Below are 20475 nucleotides of genomic sequence, written 5' to 3' on the forward strand. Positions count from 1 at the left end.
GGAGAGAATCTGTTCCTTGCCTCTTCTAGCCCTCTTGGGTATTGGCATAATCAACCAACATTTTCAAATCTTTCTCCACTGTTTTCACACCGCCTTCTCCTCTGTGTGTGCTCAAATATCCCTCCGCCTCTCTCTTAAATGGATTTCTGTGATTGCATTTAGGGTCCACTCAGCTAACCAAAATAATGCCCCCATCTCAAGATACTTAATTATCTCTGTAAAAACTCTTTTTCCTGATAAGGTAATATTTATAGGTTCCAGAGATTAGGACCTGATATCTTTGGGAAACCACTGTTGTGCCTATTAAAGGATTAGAGTAAGAGTGGAGAAGTGAGAAGAGATAAAAATCTGTATTCCATGGTAATATGGTTTGGCTCTGTGTCCCCACCCAAATCTCATCTTGAATTATAATCCCAAGGTGTTAAGGGAGGCACCTGATGGGAGGTGACTGGATCATCGGGGCGGTTTTCCCCATACTGTTTTCATGATAGTGAGTTCTCATGAGATCTAATAGTTTCACAAGTGTTTGACAGTTCCCCCTTCCTGTACCCCTCTCCTCTTTTTCCTGTCACCATATAAGATGTGCCTGCTTCTCCTTCCACTATGACTGTAAGTTTCCTGAGAACTCCCCAGCCATGTGGCACTGTGAGTCAATTAAATCCCTTTCCTTTATAAATTTCCCAGTCTCAGGTATTTCTTTATAGCAGTGTGAAAACAGACTAATACACAAGGCTGGAGCTGTTCATAGTTTTCTTTTAGCTATCAAATACCCTCAATCATGGGAGAAGTCTAACCTCGGGCTCTCTCTTTTTTTTTTTGAGATGGAGTTTTGCTTTTGTTACCCAGGCTGGAGTGCAATGGCGCGATCTCGGCTCACCGCAACCTCCGCCTCCTGGGTTCAGGCAATTCTTCTGCCTCAGCCTCCTGAGTAGCTGGGATTACAGGCACGCACCACCATGCCCAGCTAATTTTTTGTATTTTTAGTAGAGACGAGGTTTCACCATGTTGACCAGGATGGTCTCGATCTCTCGACCTTGTGACCCAGCCGCCTCGGCCTCCCAAAGTGCTGGGATTACAGGCTTGAGCCACCGCGCCCGGCTTCGGGCTCTTTCTTGTGGGACATTTTGAGAGATCTGAAATTCACCCTGTGGGGACTGACTAACTTTCTGCTTGACCAAACTTTAGTCAGGCTCCTCTGAGCTCCCTTCTAAACTAGGTTTCAACCTCAGCTCTTGCCATCTGGGGGCCTGCATATCCCGAGTTTTGCAAGAATTCTGCTAAGTCAATTAGAGAGAATCCCCCACCCTCACTATCTGATGACTCTGGCCTGCCTTCAGCAAGAATTCTGTTAAGTTGGTTTAGCAAGAATCCCCCACCCATGATGTCTTCTCTTAGTAATTTTCCATCTGCTGAGACACCTCATTCTGCTTGCTGACTATAAACCCCCACCTGTCCTTGCAGTATTTGGAGTTAAGCCCAGTTCTATACTGAAGTATCTCTTCCCCTATTACAAGGTTCCTGAATAAAACCTGTTGTTTACCACTTCAGTCACTGTCCAGTTCTGGCTTTCTCTGATAGGACTTCCCTCTGTAACATTCTCTGGTACAAACGAGACATTCTCAAGCACAAGTCTTAAAACTCTTCCTCAGCTCCTACTCCAGCGGCATATAACTGAGGTTGTGTCTGCTGAGCAGAAAACTTCTAAGTTTCTTTCAAGATGGCACCAGACTGAACAGCCTCTAAAGTGTTTGTCTGGCCCAAAGGAAACACTCTTGACTCAATATTACTGGACATTGTGAAAGCCCTGTCTTCTAGCTTTTCCATTGCAAAGCTATTTTATATATCTATTACATTTATTCTTCTACAGGTATGCGGCAAGAGGCCTCAGTCTCTGGGCCTCAGTCTCTGGGTCTTCCATAACTCCAGGAGACCCAAATCACACTTTTCCCAAAAATTCTCTAACACTTTACTCAGATAACATTCCAGGGAGGGCTATTTTCTGCAACCCAGCAGGCATCCAGCTAAACAACCATCTTCCTTCTTGAAAACTCCCCCAATCTCTCAGAGAAATTGTCTTTCACCCACAGGGAAGATAACGTAAAGACTACGGCACTCCATTTTGAGCTGATAACTCTTCAAAGAATCCTTCCTCATATTAAATTCTTTTTTTATCTTGTATAGTCTGGAGGTGCTAAAGTTGCAGAACAAATCAACAAATTCAACATTAATGCAGGGATCCTTTATCAGCTACTATTCTTAGCTGTGGGCTCCAGGAAAAATGCTAAGGTGACAAGAAAAGACCCACTTAACACTCTGTTATATACAAATATGCAGTACTTATCCTATCACACCTAGAATTTTTCAGTTAACATTATGTTTTTGAGATTTATTTGTGCCAATACACATAGCTCTACTTTATTCAACGTAATTGCTAAGTGGTATTTCATTACATGAATAAGTCACATATATTCTCCTCCTGTCTTAGTCCATTTTGTGTTGATATAACAGAATACTGCAGACTGGGTAATTTGTAAAGGAAATAAAATATTTCTTACAGTTCTGAAGGCTGAGTAGTCCAAGGTGAAGGGGCCCACATCTGGCAAGACCCTTCCTGTTGCATCATCCCATGGCAGAAGGCACAAGGGCAAGAGAGCATGAGAGCGCAAACAAAAGAGGGCTAAACTCGCTTTTAGAACAACCCACTCTCGAATAACAAACTCACTCTCTTGATAAGGACATTAATCTATTCATGAAGGCAGAGCGCTCTTAGCCTAATCACCTCTCAGCAGTTCCACCTCTTAATACCACCACAATGGCAATTAAATTTCAACATGAGTTTTAGAGAAAATATTCAAAACACAGCACCTATTAAAATCCAAGACGCTTAACACTTCCTGCTACTGCAAACCATATTGCAATGAACAATCTTATATGGGCCTCATCAAAGTTTCTCTAGAGTAAGTACATATTAGTATTAATAGAACTTATGAGCATCTTCACCTTTACTATCTTTCAAGGTAGCAGTAACAATTTATGCGCTCACTGGCAATGTGTGAGTTCTCTTTCACTATACTTAGATTTATCAGACTTCTTAATTTGGGGAGATCCAAGGGCTACCAAATTTTATCTTGTTTTGATTTGCATTTCCCTAAAGAAAAGGGAAGAAGTTTATCAAGAATGATCAACTACATCAATGCTTTTGAAAAGTCAGAAAGAATGAAGACTGCAAGTAATCACTGGATAACAATATAGAGGTCACATTCCTTTGAAAGTGGGGCACATGTTACACTCGAGTTGACTTAAGAAAAGATGGGAGAAAAGGAATTGGGAACAGCAAGTACAGACAACTTTTTAAGAATTTTATTACAAAGAAGTTGGGCAGTAGCCAGAAGTGACATGGAATCAAAGAAAAATACAGTTTTTTCCTTCTGCTTTTGTTTTCTAAGATGAGAGGAATGATCACTAACAGAAATGGTCTGGTAGAGCCAAAACCTAATGATGTTAAAAGTGTAGAGAACTGCTGGAGAGGTGTCCTTAAGTGGGCAGGAGGAGACAGAAATTGGTGTAACCAAAAATGTACAGTATCTTTAATGCTGGAAACTACGAAACACCAATAAAAGAAGTCTAAGAACATCTAAATAAATAAGCAGACATGCCATAATGATGGATTCGAAATTGTAACATGGTAAAAGCTGTCAATTCTCCAACTGATATATAAATTTAATATCAGAATCCCAGGAAGTAGATAATAGACAAGTTTAGCCTAAAATTTACATAGGAAGTCAAAGAAAACAAACAGCTAAAACAATTTTAAAAGAAATAAAGTGAGAGGAAGCAAAGTGCTAAACTTCAAGACCTATTATACAGCTATAGTAATCAAGACTGTGTAGTATGGGCTGAGGTATAGATACATAAATCAATGAAACAGAAGACCCAGAAATAAAAACAACAGATATGCTCAACTGATTTTTTACAACAATATAAAAGCAATTCAGCGGAAAGGATGTACTAGAGCAAGTGGATATCCACAAGCAAAAAAAAAAAAAAAAAAAAAAAAAGAAAGAACGAAAAAAGAAAAAGGTAGCTCAACCTTAATTTTCACACTTTATACAAAACATCACTCAAAATTAATCACAAACTGAAATGCTAAAAGTAAAATCATAAACTTAAAAAAAATAGAAGACAATCTTTGGGGTCTCAGGCTAGGCAAAGAAAACTCAGACTTGACAAGAAAAGCACAATCCATAAAAGGGAAAATTGATCAAACAGACTTGATCAAAATTAAATTGTTTGCTCTGAGAAAGACTCTGTTATGAGGCTGGTATGGTTTAGCTGTGTCCCCACCCAAATCTCATCTCAAATTGTAGATTCCATAATTCCCACATGACATGGAAGGGAACTGAATCATGGGAGTGGCTCTTTCCCATGCTATCCTTGTGATAGTGAGTTATCTCACAAGATCTGATGGTTTTATAAATGGGAGTTGCCCTGCATACACTCTCTTGCCTGCTGCCATTAAGATGTGACTTTGCTCCTCCTTGCCTTCTGCCATGATTGTGAGGCCTCCCCAGCCATGTGTAACTTTGAGTCAATTAAACCTCCTTCCTTCTATAAATTGCCCAGTCTTGGGTATATTTTTATTAGGAGCATGAGAAAAGACTCATACAAAGGCTGAAAAGAAAAGTTACAGAGTAGGAGACAATTACTGCAAATCACAACAAAGTACTAGTGCACAAGATATATAAACAGCTTTCAAAACTCATCAGTAAAATAAATAATCAACTAGGAAATAGGCAAAAGACACTATTATTGGCTGAAACATATACCCCCAAAACTCGTATGTCGAAGCTCTAACCCCTGTACTTCAGAACAGACTGTATTTGGAGCTAAGACCTTTAAAGAGGTGATTAAATTAACAAGAGGCCATTGGTTGGGCCCTAATCCAATATGACTACTGTCCTTTTAAAAAGGAGAAAATCTGGATAAAGAGATCATGTGAGAATATGAGAAGGCAGCCATCTGCAAGCTAAGGAGAGAGACCTCAGAAGAAACTTGATCTTGGACTTCTAGCTTCCAAAACTGTGGAGAAAAAAAAAATTTCCATTGTTTAAGTCACCTAGTTTGTAGTATTGTTAGGGGAGCCCCAGCAAAGTCATCTAGATGTGAAGAGACACTTTACTAAACAAGACATACAAATGGCAAATATGCACATGAAAAGATATTTAACATCATTTGCCATTAGTGAAATGCAAATTAACATGACAATGACTTATCACTTATCTATGAGACTGGGCTAAAATTAAAGAGAGCTGAATAAAGTGAGAAATTTTAACATGGTATTTATTATGGTTGCTGACTCAGCATCCATTTTTAGATCTAACATAAATTATCTGAAACCTAGCTACATCCTGCCATCTTTGGCCTAGTTACAACTTCCTGGCCTGGCATGGTGGCTCACGCCTATAATCCCAGCACTTTGGGAAGCCAAGGCAGGCAGATCACCTGAGGTCAAGAGTTCAAGACCAGCCTGGCCAACATATAGTGAAACCCCATCTCTACTAAAAAAATACAAAATTAGTCGGGTGTGGTGGTATACGCCTGTAGTCCCAGCTACTCGGGAAGCTGAGGCAGGAGAATAGGAGAATCACTTGAATCCACCCGGGAGGCAGAGGTTGTGATGATCCAGCTCCCACCACTCTACTCCACCCTGGGTGACAGAGACTCCATCTCTCAAAACAAACAACTTCCCTTGCCTGTGTGATTGTTTGCAATACAGGCTTGCTCATCTCAGTGATCAAAAACCTAATATTCCCCATAGCTGCTGACCAAAACCTAATGGTCAGTATCAGACTCATGCAAAGTGTAAATAAGCTCCCCCTCTGTAAGTGTTTACTTTAAACTATCCAATCTACAACCGCCACAGGAAATCCTACAGGATAACGCCCCTGTACCTTAAAAAAGGCATAGTCTTAACAATATCCCCTTTCCCTCTCACTCTTTTTCTCTCTCCCTTCCCTCAGGTTTCCCCATCCTTCCTTAACCTTAGCCTCTCTAGGCCTCTAAGTAAATCTCTTGTTTCATACACTCTGGTTTCACTTCCTCATGTGTCTCACCTGACACACTCAAACCCAACTCAGCTCTTCAATCCCTGCTAGGGCTCTCGTAGACAGTGAGGCTACTTGTCTTATGACCCTCTCAAGATAGAGATCCCAAGACCAATTACCAAGTAAATATAACAATAAAAATCATTAACAAAGTGACAATACCAAATGCTGGTGAGGATACAGCTCTCCCTCATTCTCCCTCATATACTGCCAGTTGGAATGTAAAATGCACAGCTACTCAGGAAAACAGCTTGCCAGTTTCTTACAAACATTAAGATACAACTACCATATAAGCCAGTAACTGCACTCTCAGAGGAATGAAAATTTATGTTTACATAAATACTTGTACACAAATGTTTAAAGCAGTTTAACTTCTAATAACTAAAATCTGAAAACACCTCAGATAACCTTCAATGGGTGAACGGTTATTAGACACATCATGGTATATCCGAACCATAGAATACTACTCAGTAACAAAAAAGGAGGTACTGATACACACAACAACCTAATGACTCTCCAGATAATTATGTTGAATGAGAAAAGCCAATCCCATAATGTTACATACTACATGATTCCACTTATATAACATTCTTAAAATTACAAAATAATAGAAATGGAGAATAGGTTAGTGACTGCCAGAGGCTAAGGAGAGGCTAGGGGCTGGAAGGAAGGCCACATGGGTAACAAAGGACAATATAAAGGATCCTTATGGTGATGAAAATGTTCTGTATCTTGACTGTACCGATGTTAATTTCCTGGTTGTGCTATTATATACTATACTAACCAAACTACAGTGTCCTACAATTTTGCAAGGTGTTACCACTGGGAGAACCAAGGTAAAGGGCACATGAGATCTCTCTCTGTGTTATTCCTTACAACTGCATGTGAATCTACAATTATCTTAAAACAAGAAGTTTAAAGAAGTTACCAACATGAGCATTTAAAATGTGCACAATTTATCATAAAATACACATCAATAAAAAAGTTATACAGTAAAAAAATTTTCAATACATACAAGTCTTTTTAAAAACTATCCAAAACAATGCTGTCCAACTGAACTTCCTGCATACAGAAGGAACATTATGGACATGTTCTATAATTCTGTGCTGCCTAAAACAACAGCCACTAGCCACACACAGCTAATAAACACTTGAAATGTGACTTGTATAACTGAAAAACTGAATTTTAAATTTTATTCATTTTAATTAAATTTCAACTGCCACGTCAGTGGTGGCCACCATTGAACAATGCAGGTCCAGATATTACAAAGAACAAAGAAGATTGTTACATGCTACAATAGAACTATGTCTAAACTATATTCAGAAAAATACAGATTTTATAACATTTATGTAATAAAAACAAGGAAATAAGTATAAACATGTATATAAAATATACATTTAAATGCATATGCATAGAAAATTCTGAGTGTACTCAAAAGTAGTATTTACCTGTGAGGAGTGAGAGAAATTTGTACTTGCTAAAGGCAGGGAGCAGTGGGACTTTCACCTTGAACTATATGTCCTTCTGTACTACTAAAATTTTTGACAATAATCATGTCACCTTTAAGGCTAACCAAAAAAAACTCATCCTAAAACTTAAATTTCTGATACCTTAAAAATGTATATATTACTCAGCAGTATAGAACAAATCAGATGTTGGGATAATCATTTTCAGAAAATTTAAGTTTATATTTGGTCTCCTGTGCTAGAAGACCAGATTCTAGTTTGTGAAGATTTTTTTTTTTCCAACTGCACTCTTGTTAGGGACTTGATTACATCAATTATTCAACGGAAAAAGGACACAAATTAGGAAAAAAAGTTTAAATAATGGGAATTTCTCAAATCAAGCTAATTAACTTCTCACAAACAGGTGGAAGATTCTGGTTATTTATGAGTGGTCAAATAGAAAGCCAAATTTCCAAAGAAAACACTGTCTACAACTTATTCATGATTGTATTTACAGAATCATGAATAAAGATTAATGAATATAATTTCAGTGAAAGAACATAGGGAGATACAATTCTAGAGTTAAAAACAGCATTAGCAATAGTGTACGTGCTCACTTAAAATCTTGGAACTGCAAAAAGAAAGATCATAAAACAAATAATAGCTAACTATTTACCAAGTATTGTTCTAAATTTTACTTACAGACAGAATTTCATAGAATCAAAAGATGCTATTGATTATAATATGCACCATTACTGTATGTACTACTAAGAAAGAAAATACTGCCAACTGAACTACAATACAATGCTTTTTTATCACTTCAATTTTTTACTTATATGACCTGAAGGACTATTTATACTAACTGAAAAATCTTTTATAGACTTACATAGATTTTTATCATATCACTCTTGTGGATATTTCAAAAGGAGATTAAAATAAACAAATCAGTTATTGTATTGCTAAAACTTCCTCATGTTCAAGGTTAACCTCTTCAGAATCACTGTTCAACTTAAGAGTTGTCAATCTCATTCTTTTCATCACAATATTGTTTATGAGCCACCAAGAACACTGGAATACAGCATTTCTTAAAAGAATGTCGCTATTATCTCTGAGAGTTCCTTCTCCAAGCCACTGACACACATTCCACAAGTTTTGATGATTTTTTTTATCTTACTGGAAGTTATTGACGGTTTTCAGAAAACAATCAGTAATCAAACTCCTTTCTAAAATGCTCTTTAAATGGATTGCTAACTGAAATGGGGGCAAGAGGTGTACAACTGTGCTATCAGGAATAACCATGAGGAAGCTTGGGCATGGTGGCTCATGCCTATAATCCCAGCACTTTGAGAGGCCAAGGCAGGCAGGTCACTTGAGCCCAGAAGTTCAAGACCAGCCTGGCCAGTGTGTCGAAATCCAGTCTCTACTAAAAATACAAAAAAATTAGGCAGGCATGGTGGTGCACACTTGTAGTTCCAGCCACAGTAAAATCCTGTCTCAAAAAAAAAAAAAGAAAGAAAGAAAGAAAGAAAGAAAAAGGAATAACCACAAAGATGCCACATGCACAGGTACTGATAGTCACTATTGCAATTTGGTCAAAGCATAGACACCATTAACTGTAAGTCACAAATCCCAATTTCAGAGATATTAAAATGTAAAATGTATACATGTTAAAATCTACAAAGGGTATACTAACTCATTTAAACTCATAAGGACCCAAGAAGTAGGTGTTATTAATCCCACTTTCCATATAATAAAACTGAAGTATCCAGAAGATTAAGTAATTTGTCCAAGATCATATAGTTACTAACTGCTGGAAGAGGCATTTAAGCTACATTATTCTCCCTGAAATGTATTCAAAAAAAGCTCTACTAAGTAGGAGAATGTGGTCCAGTAACAAATCTTTAGAAGAGATTTACAGATAATACAAATGATACGACTCTTCAAAAATGTTTTTAAACTTGAGACACCTATAATTCAATTAAACACTATCTGTTCTCTGATCAGCTACTGCCACAGATTTAATACTGAGACTACTCATCTCCAACCTTATCTACACCTAAGGTTATTTCAACAAGGGCCACCTTCTTTCAAAGGATGTGGGTGGGTGGGTGTGCATATACATACTTTTTTTTTTTTTTTTTTTTTTTTTTTGAGACAGGGTCTCTGTCATCCAGGCTGGAGTACAGTGTCATGATCACGGCTCACTGCAGCCTCAACCTCCTGGGTTCAAGCAATCATCCTGCCTCAGCCTCCCAAGTACCTGGGATTACAGGCATGGATCACCACACTCAGCTAATTCTTTTATTTTTTGAAGAAACAGGGGTCCCATTATGTTTCCCAGGCTAGTCTGGAACTTCTAGGCTCACGCGATCCTCCTACCTCAGCCTCCCAAAGGATTGGGATTTACAGGCATGAGCCACCGCACCCAGCCAAAAATATATTTTACCTTATTAACGTATACTAAGCAAAAGAACAGACTGAAGAAAAGAAAATTTCAAAGAGAAGGATTTTTACGAAAATGTAGCTTCATTATTTCAAGTCAGAAGGTTACTAAAAGAAATGGCCTTAGAGCAACTGCTAAAAATGAATCCTCCCCTAACTCCTTTAATGTCAAGGGAGAACTGATAGTTAACTCTAATAAAGTTTTTCTACTGTATTGTAAAAAAATAAGTAAAACATAAATTGTGTTTTGACCTATTCGTGTATACAGCAAAGTATATATAATAAGGATTATGGGCTTGGGAGTCAGAGTTTAGGTTCTAACAGCAACTATGCCAACTTTCTAATGATGTGAACCTAAGTAAACTACTTTACTTCTCTGAGTCTGTTTCCTAATCTGTAAACAGTTCAACATACACACTTTGCAGAACTACTGTGAAAAGTAAATGTGCAAAACCTGAAGACAATTAAGATGCCCCTTGGTGGGCCGGGCGCAGTGGCTCAAGCCTGTAATCCCAGCACTTTGGGAGGCCGAGGCGGGTGGATCACGAGGTTGAGAGATCGAGACCATCCTGGTCAACATGGTGAAACCCCGTCTCTACTAAAAATACAAAAAATTAGCTGGGCGTGGTGGCGCGAGCCTGTAATCCCAGCTACTCAGGAGGCTGAGGCAGGAGAATTGCCTGAACCCAGGAGGCGGAGGTTGCGGTGAGCCCAGATCGTGCCATTGCACTCCAGCCTGGGTAACAAGAGCGAAACTCCGTCTCAAAAAAAAAAAAAAAAAAAAAAAAAAGATGCCCCTTGGTGGGTGAATGCGTCTGATACATCCAGAAAATGAAATATTATTCAGCACCAAAAAGAAACAAGCTACGATGCCATGAAAAGACATGGAGGAACTTTAAATGGATATTACTAAGTTAAAGAAGCCAATCCAAACGCTACATACTACATGATTCCAACTACATGATATTCCAGAAAAAACAAAACTAAGGAGACAGTGAAAAGATCAGCGATTGGTGGGACGGACGTATGAATAGGCAGAATACAGATTTTTAAGGCCATGGAACTATTCTATATGACAACATAATGGTGGACACACATTACTCTTACAAGTGTTAAGAAGCTGGCCAGGTGGGGTAGCTCACGCCTGTAATTTAAGCACTTTGGGACATCAAGGCAGGCAGATCAACATGAGGTCAGGAGTTCGAGATCAGCCTGGCCAACATGGTGAAACCCAGTCTCTACTAAAATACAAAAAATTAGCTGAGCATGGTGGCATGTGCCTATAGTCTCAGCTACTCGGGAGGCTGAAGCAGGAGAACTGCTTGAACTCAGGAGGCGGAGGTTACAGTGAGCCAATAATTGCTCCACTGCACTCCAGCCTGGGCAACAAGAGCAAAACTCCATCCCCTCCCAAAACAAACAAACAAACAAATGTTAAGAACCACAGAATACACAATACAAAGAGTGAGCCCTAAATGTACAGTATGGCCTTTGTGTGATGATGATGCATCAGTGTAGGTTCATATCCTATAACAAGTGTACCACACTGGTGTAGAATGTCCATAGTCGGGGAGGTTATACATCTGTACAAGCAGGGAGTATATGGGAACCCTCTGTACTTTCTGCTCAATTTTGCTACCAACCTAAAACTGCTCTTAAAAAAGTAAGTCTGTTCAAAAAATTTAAAAACAAAACACAAATGAGGCCACTTGTAACCAGAGCTAGCTAGTGCCTAGCATATACAACTCTCTATAATCTCTATCATACTGTATTGTGCTATAAAAACAGGCAACCTGGATTACTACCTAACCTCTCTATACCTCCATTTCCTCATTTGTAAAATAGCTATAAAAAGCTGTGGTGAGAATTAAATGAATCAATATATATGCAAACTTGTTTAGGATAGTGCCTGGCTCTTATTTATAATTTGCTGGCATCCATGTCTTGCAACAAGGAAGAAAGAAGCTGCTCCGCATTTGGAGAAAATGATGCTGAAAGGGAGAGAGGAGGAGAGATAAGAGAGTCTTGGTGGCATTCTCAGCCCAGGTTCCAGTTGTCTTTGATTTCAACTGTATCCCTGCATCCTGAGTTTAGGTTATTTGAGATAGTAAATTCCTTTTTGCCCAAATAAGTTTCAACAGGGTTGTTGACATCTGCAACAAGAGGATCCTGACACAACAAGCAACTTCTGTCTTCAACTCAAAGGACATTTTTTTTTTCATGAGAATAAGGATAGTTTTGATAACCAACAATTTAGTTGACCAGTTGTGTTCAAACCTCATTAACTCCTTCATAAATTGGCCAGGCGCAGGGGCTGACGCCTGTAATCCCAGCACTTTAAGAGGCTGTGGTGGGTGGATCACCGGAGGTCACGAATTTGAGACCAGCCTGGCCAACATGGTAAAACCCCATCTCTATCTATCTATCTATCTGTCTATCTATCTATATAAATCCTTCATAAATTAATGAGTATTCATAATCAAAAAATTATTCTTAAAAACGGAACAAGGGTAGGGTATACCAATATCTCAATCAGAAGTAATTTTTCATTTGATTTTTCCTAGAATACAACAATTGATAAAAATGCAAGCCATCTGACATATATACACAAAAAATGTTTTGGGTACAGTTAAAGTTATCATCTTCATATCCTTAACAATATCACTTATAATCAAAAGATGATCCTAGATACTATAATGTTCTCACTTATCAAAGAAAGATTCTATTATGTTTAGTATGTATTAACCCTAGAAAATAATTTGGCAAATTTGCAACAAGAATTGAAACAAAAACAAAAAAGTATTCTGTTTAATTCTCTGTAAGGATATTAAGTTCACAGTATCTCATTCACAGAAAGCTGAAGTTTTGCTGTACTTTCAAATTAGCTGCCTGTAGCTCTATTTTAGAAAAATTTTAAAAGACGATATTTTATCCTAAGTCTAAATAATTATTCCACTGGGTGAAATTTTATTTATGTATTTTATAAATATAATATTGCCTTGAATTATTTTTCAAATTCCAAAATTCAAATATTTGATTTTACTCTTAAATTATCCATCTGTAATAAAATCTAATCATAAAATAATACTATAATCAGATAATGCACTGAAAGAATTTTACATAACCTCAATAGTGAAACGTCTTTTCAGATTATGTAATTGTTGTGGGTTCTGTTAAAAGCACACTGCATTTTAAGACACCTTAATTGTTCAATGCTGACAACTTTAACATACCCCTTACAACCTTCTCTAGAAGGAAGACCACAAATCATTTCTAATTTAAAAAAATACACACACACTCTCCCTCATCTATCCTGAGGTATCTGAAGGTCTACAGTTTATCTTACATTATTTTACGATGTGTTATTTTGTAAACCTCATTACTTTGGGGCCTAGCAAAGGGTCAAGACCATACTTGGATTCCCAATAAACACTCCCTGTATCAAAGCACACATGTTTAAAAATATCAAATAGGTCAAAAGGGCTTATAATAAGAAGTCCTCTACCCATCCTCTACTCAATCCCAAGAGACAACCAATACTAATTATTTTAGTCATTTTAATATATGCATACTACAATTGTTTATCAATTTGAGATACTACATTATCACAATTTTAATAGACAACATTTACTGTGTTTACTAAGTGCCAAACACAGAACGTCACATGTATTATCTTACTTAATCCTTACAAGAGCTTCATAAAGTAGGTGTTATATCCCCATTTTAGTTTGGAAAACTGGGATGCAGAGTTCAGTAACATGCCCAGGGTCACAAGCTAGTAAGGAGCCCAACTGAGATTTGAATCCTAACACCACTGCTCACACTTTGAACCTATATGCTCTTACAACCACCCACTCCACAGTCCACTCTTAATTAATAAATACTTTTGAGATCCTCTCACATTAAAAAACAATAATAAGCAAAATAAAATAAGAAGCCAAATCAGGAAAACGGCTTTTCTCAAAACCAGAACAATTTTTTGGTTCCATATGTCAGTAATTTTCAACTTTGGCGCACAATCCATGAAATCTCATCAATTAATCTCATTTTAATTTTATATATATTGACTCAGTGATTACTATGCTTAATAGTGATGCTCAGTGGTTACTATGCTTAACAGCAGTTACTATATGAAGCATAGTAGTTACTATGCTTAACATATAGTATTTTAAAAATATATATATATTAAAATCTAGATTATTATTGTATGACCTGTAGCATTTTTGCTGACTTTTTTTTAAAAGGCATCAAATCCTAGTGACTGCATAAAGTGCTCTGAAGAAAAAGAGTCGCTGGTAGCCTTAGGAAGAAAAACAACTTCCAAAGTAATTTTCTGTCTGATTTCTGAAAGCAAATGAGTTAACTTACATGTGTACATATACATATATATACATAATAGGGCAAAAGGCAATAGAAAAAGGCAAAATTATTTTTACTAAAGAAAAACTTCACAGCCGGGCGCAGTGGCTCACGCCTATAACCCCAGCAGTTTGGGAGGCCGAGGTGGGTGAATCACCTGAGATCAGGAGTTCCAGACCAGCCTGGCCAAGTTGGTGAAACCCTATCTCTACTAAGAATGCAAAAAATTAGCTGGTTGTAGTGGCAGGCACCTGTAATTCCAGCTACTCAGGAGGCTGACACAGGAGAATCACTTGAACCCAGGAGGCGGAGGTTACAGTGAGCCGAGGTTGTGCTACTGCACTCCAGCATGGGCAACAAGAGCACAATTCCATCTCAAAAAAAAAAAGCTTCAAAAAGTAGATTTTATGAAATTTGTGAGGAGAGTAGACAATAGCATTAGTTTAATTTAATATTCAAACCAAAAATCATGAGAAATTATAAAATGAATGTGAAATAAAAATGTTACTATAAAAAGAGAGGAAAATGAGAAAAAAAAAAAAAGCAGTAGCAGAAGTTTTGAAATCGAGATAAAAAGGAAGAAAGAAAGAGATGAAAGCCCTAGATAATCTAGGCAATCAGTTCAAAGCTCTGAGTCAGATGGTTCTGAAACAGCCCCTATGATACTGTGACAGAAGGGGATATTGTGATCTCATTCTATGAAAGAGCTGAGATGACTTACTGAGGATGTATCAGTAGGTAAAATGGAAGCTGGTCATAGCTAGTCTGCTGGGCCAGTAGACAGACCAACATATATATGGTCTCACTGCTTTTACTGTAGCCTTTATTCTAAGCATTCTAAATGACAGGAACCTGACACCACTTACAAGCTACATTACTTAATTCAGTACTTACTTGAAACGTCAAGTGTTTCACATGCATACAACCTCCCAACTAGTTACTTGCCTTGTGGAAAACATATGCTATCCTTTTTATGCTATTTTAACCCATAAAACCTAACACTATGCTATGTACCTAGCAGACACATTATCAAGTTGATTATCTTGAAAAATCACAACTTAAAACCAGAACATTTGAGTTTGAAGAAATCGTAGAGATCTAGTCTAGCTACTTTCTCTTAAAAGCAACAAAATTAAGAGCAGTTAAATATCTACTAGCTCAAGGTCACTGAGCTAGAACTAGCACCCTAACCCCTTGATAATCAGTTCATCTTTATCCAAATAGCCTTTAATTTCTTTCATTTTGGTAAAACAAATAGTCACCAATTTCAAAAGAAAACAAAGTAACAGCAGCTTCCCTTTCAGTATTCACTATAACCCAGGGCCTTTCGAAGTACAATTTGCTTGGCAGGCTACGAGGCTAAGTCTATGGTGACTGCTTTATAAACATTATCCTAGTTAATATTCATTCATAGTAACTATGAAAGGTGGCACAAATCCAACTTTACAAATGAGAAAAATGTACTTTGACCATTCCAGAAGCTACATTTTCAGTTTGTCACCACAGCTTTGGCTTTTTTTTTTTTTTTTGATACAGAGTTTCTTGTTTTCCAGGCTATAGTGTAATGGCACCATCTTGGCTCATGGCAACCTCTGCCCCCAGGGTCAAGTGAATCTTCTGCCTCAGCCTCTCTAGTAGCTGGGATTACAGGCATGTGCCACCACGTCTAGCTAATTTTGTATTTTTAGTAGAGATGGGGTTTCTCCATGTTGGTCAGGCTGGTCTTGAACTCTGGACCTCAGGTGATCCACCTGCCTCAGCCTCCCAAAGTGCTGGGATAATAGGCACAAGCCACCTCTCCAGGCCAGCTTTGGCCCTGAACCAGTATTGTACACTGCCTCTCACTGAATACCAAAAATATCCTTAATTTTTTTCCACATAGACTCCAGCACAATGCCTTGCCCAAACACGATAAACAAATGTTTGAATGACCAAATAAATGAGTGGATTATTTAATTCATTAAAAAGTAAGATTATCTTACCTAAAATACCTCTAAAAGGTGTCCATCTAATTGCATAATCCTATAAGAAAGGTTTTAACAGTGGGCAGTTTGCATACTAACAAGAGATTTAAGCAATGCTGATTTCTTTACCTACAAATAATTCATCTGCTTAACAAATACTTAAGTGAAAAACGTTTTTGTGTGAGTGTTAAATCTGAAGATAAAAAGTGAAATGAAACTTGTTCCTGCAAGATCCTATTCCACTAAATTAAAACCCACATAAGTTTTAAATCAGTCACCAAAACCAAAATAAATGTGTAACACTTCCCTCTTTCTTCTGGTACAGAAAAAAAAAGTAACATTAACTGAGCACCTACAATGTATCAGTTCTTGACCCTCAACATGTAGCCTCACCTAATCCCTTAAGCCAAGTAAACCAGGTAGCATCTCCATTCGTTTTCTTTCTTTTTTTTTGAGACAGGTTCTTGCTGTGTCACACAGGATGGAGTACAGTGGCTCCATCATGGCTCACTGCAGCCTCAACCTTCCAGACTCAAGCAATCCTCCCATCTCAGCCTCTAATTAGCTGGGACTACAGGCGTGTACCACCAGGCCCAGCTAATTTTTGTGTTTTCTGTAGAGATGGAAGTTTCACCATGTTGCCCAGGATGGTCTCGAACTCCTGGCCTCAAGTGATTCTCCCACCTCAGCTTCCCAAAGTGCTGGGATTAAAGGTATGAGCCACCATACCCAGCCATTTTCTGATTACAACTGAAGCTTAAAGAAATTAAGCACTTGTCTCAGGTCACTTAGCAAGTTACTGAATTTCCAGAATTAGAATCCAAGTCTGTCTCCCCCAAAGTCTATGCCAGGCGTCCCCAAACTTTTTACACAGGGGGCCAGTTCACTGTCCCTCAGACCGTTGGAGGGCTGCCACATACTGTGCTCCTCTCACTGACCACCAATGAAAGAGGTGCCCCTTCCTGAAGTGCAGTGAGGGGGCCGGATAAATGGCCTCAGGGGGCCGCATGCGTAGTTTGGGGACGCCTGGTTTATGCTCTCTCAAAAAATGAGATTAAAAGTACTATTATTTCATTACCTACCAAGACAGAGAAAGGGTTTCTTTTCAAAGGAGACTGAAAACACTATTTTAGCAACAAAAATATGTTATCTCAGTTAATCCTCGCTATAACTTATTTTTATTTTTATCATCCATTATAAATGATGAAACTAGAACTCAGGGAATAATTAATAGCTTGCCCAAGACACACTGCTAGGAAGCAACACTACCCAAGTCTGCACCAGGTACACACACTAACCACAGAAAACGCAGAAAGACCTCAGCCATGTAGTACAAGCTTAAGGTACATCCGAAGTGTTAAAACAATCAGACTCTGTGCTTCTTGGGTAAAAAGGAATAGTATATATTATGCATATCAATTCCCACTATGTGATTAGAAGGTTTACTTTCTAGTAATATCCTATCTATTAAATGGCAACCTGAAGACTGGTATCTAAACTTCAAGCCTACACTGGCCATTCTACTACAAACAACCTGGATTTGTTGCCAGTTAAAATTACTCTTAAAGCAGCAGACATCAGTACTATTTTACAAAGCAAAGGTTTATGAAAAACAGTATGCAAAAAATAAAATACATAGGATAGGCCATGCATGGTGGCTCATGCCTGTAATCCCAGCACTTTGAGAAGCTAAGGCGAGAGGACCACTTGAGTTCAAGAGTTCAAGACCAGCCTAGAAGCAGCACAGGGAGACCTCTTCCTCTACAAATATACATACATACATACACACACACACACACACACACACACACACACACATATATATATATATCTCAGCTGGGCATGGCGGCGCGAGCCTGTGATCACAGCTACCTTTGGAGGCTGAGGTGGGAGGACCACTTGAGCCCTCGAGGTAGAGGTTGCCGTGAGCTGTCATCCTGTCAGTGCACTCCTGCCTGGGGGACAGGGAGAGACTCCGTCTCAAAAAAATAAACTGGAAAAACATTTAAGTGTTTGAAACAGTTTCAGAGGGAGATGAATAGAAATCACTTAGCAACATTTTCAAGGCAACATCTAAAAACTAGATTTGTCTATTTCTTGGCCTATGTTAGGGCCTAAGCGAACCAAAAGAGATGTGTATAATGCCGGTTCTGAACATGTTACCACTTTGGTCAAACAAATGTTTAGTCTTACTGTATAGTTCTGTTTGTCTGAAACCCAGAGTAGCCTCTTCTGTTGAGACTGGCACAGGTATATATTCGTAAGGAACTGTCCCGTGTGTGTGTTTTTTTTTTTTTTTTGAGACGGAGTTTCACTCTTGTTACCCAGGCTGGAGTGCAATGGCGCGATCTCGGCTCACCGCAACCTCCGCCTCCTGGGTTCAGGCAATTCTCCTGCCTTAGCCTCCTGAGTAGCTGGAATTACAGGCACGTGCCACCATGCCCAGCTAATTTTTTGCACCTTTAGTAGAGACGGGGTTTCACCATGTTGACCAGGATGGTCTCGATCTCTTGACCTCGTGATCCACCCGCCTCGGCCTCCCAAAGTGCTGGGATTACAGGCTTGAGCCCCGTGTGTTTTTGATAAACCAAAGTAACCAATGAGAGGATGGTTGAGTATTAACATATAACATAAATGGGTGGTTGTCATTATTCACTTTTTAACAAAAACTAGTGGCATGCTACAAACCCAAATCCAGAAAAAAACAGAATCACTCTAATGCAAAGTAACCAGGTAGAGACTTCCATGTTTGTTCATCCTACAATACAACGACTGTCAATCCTTCAACCTCACGAAAACTACCGAGTTCTTCAGGCAACTGTGCCGCTACCCCATTCACACATCACTGTGGATCACTAAAAATCAGGATGAATCAATAATTGCTTCCAAGCCTTAACTAGCACTAGCTCAGCTACAAATTCGGAGGTAAACAAGCACATACTGTGACTGACTGTGGAGAGGAGCACTGTTTACTTACATGGGAAGACACTCAAGCATTCATGTTGTGATGGGAAACGTGTTGCAGTGTCCACCCCTAGGCTTCTGGAAAAACGGTACTTCGACAAGCTAACGTGAGTGTGGGTCTATTCCCAAAAGTTTTGACCTCTCTTTTTCACCGCTTAAGGACAAATGCTCAAAAAAGGACACCCGACACAAGGTGCCCGAGGTGCTGCCCATGGCATTACCTGGAAGGACATCACTATGCCCATGAAACTGTCCCCTCACAGTGGGCTAAAAGGAAGCAATAGACACCGTCATTCACCCTGGCGAAGGAAAAAGAAATCAAAACCAGACGCGCTTCGACCTGGCCCGGAGAGGCTCGGAATAAGAAGACAAGGGGCTAAGCTGCGGTTCAAAAAAAGCACCAGCACCCCCCACCCCACCCCCCACTCCCCCGCCTCTGCACTCAAAAGCAGCGCGGCGACACAGCAGAACCATCAACATCTCCACCTCTGTCCTCCCGGCACAGCCAGCGACTGCGTCCCAGAGCCCGCCCCGGTCGGGCCCGCCCCGCTATCTCCTCCCCCGTTATCCGCTCACAGCCGCGCTCGGGCCTGGATTCGCCTCCCCACCCTTCCCAAGTTCGGCACGTCCCACTACCGCACACACGTCGGCCACCGCCCTCGGCGAGTCCGGGGGAGAAAAGCTGGAGGGCCGCAGGACAAGGAATGCACTCGGCGCGGTTCCTCACCTCCGGGTGGAGAAGGGGTACACAGCCCGCTTCAGTATCGTACTCATCCGGGCCGTCCGCCATCTTGGTGTTAAATCCCTCCTCCCGCTGCATGCCGGGAGAGAGCGTTTCACCCTCCCGGGGCTCGGGCGAGGCGGAGGGCGAGCGCGGGGCGAGCGCGAGCCACGCCGGAGGCGACGTGGGCCTCCTCCTCCTTCTCCTGCCCCTGTGACGCCCCCTCTGCCCCCTCCCCCCTCGGAGGGCGCGTTTCTCCGCGCGTGCGCCGAAGGGCGGCCCGGCCCCCGACGGGAGCGCGCTCTGCTGCACTGCGCTGGGGCCGGCGGAGGGCTCTGGGCGTGGGGCCCGCGGCTCGGGGGCGGGTCTCGGCCGGAGGCAGATGTGCACCTCTGGCTGCTCGCGGGAGGCGGCGGGACGGTTGAGACCGTCGCTTGGGAAACCTGGCGGCGGCTCGGGAGCGAGAACTGAGCTCC

The 20475-nt window shown here is 39.9% G+C and overlaps 1 protein-coding gene across 2 annotated transcripts in view; it reads right to left on the bottom strand.

The window, feature by feature from the left end:
- Positions 1-20190, bottom strand: part of ZDHHC17 (zDHHC palmitoyltransferase 17) — a 92765-nt gene extending 72575 nt beyond the window's left edge. Inside the window, exon 1 of one of the 2 annotated variants that reach the window (XM_074402530.1) lies at positions 20006-20190. In XM_074402530.1, the coding sequence (XP_074258631.1) occupies positions 20006-20052 (47 nt within the window). In that variant the 5' untranslated portion in view covers positions 20053-20190. The remainder of the gene's footprint in view (positions 1-20005) is intronic. The other variant, XM_074402529.1, reaches the window with a different exon arrangement.
- Positions 20191-20475: the final 285 nt, after the last annotated feature.

This window comes from Saimiri boliviensis, chromosome 7, assembly GCF_048565385.1.
Source record: "Saimiri boliviensis isolate mSaiBol1 chromosome 7, mSaiBol1.pri, whole genome shotgun sequence".
NCBI lineage: Eukaryota > Metazoa > Chordata > Mammalia > Primates > Cebidae > Saimiri > Saimiri boliviensis.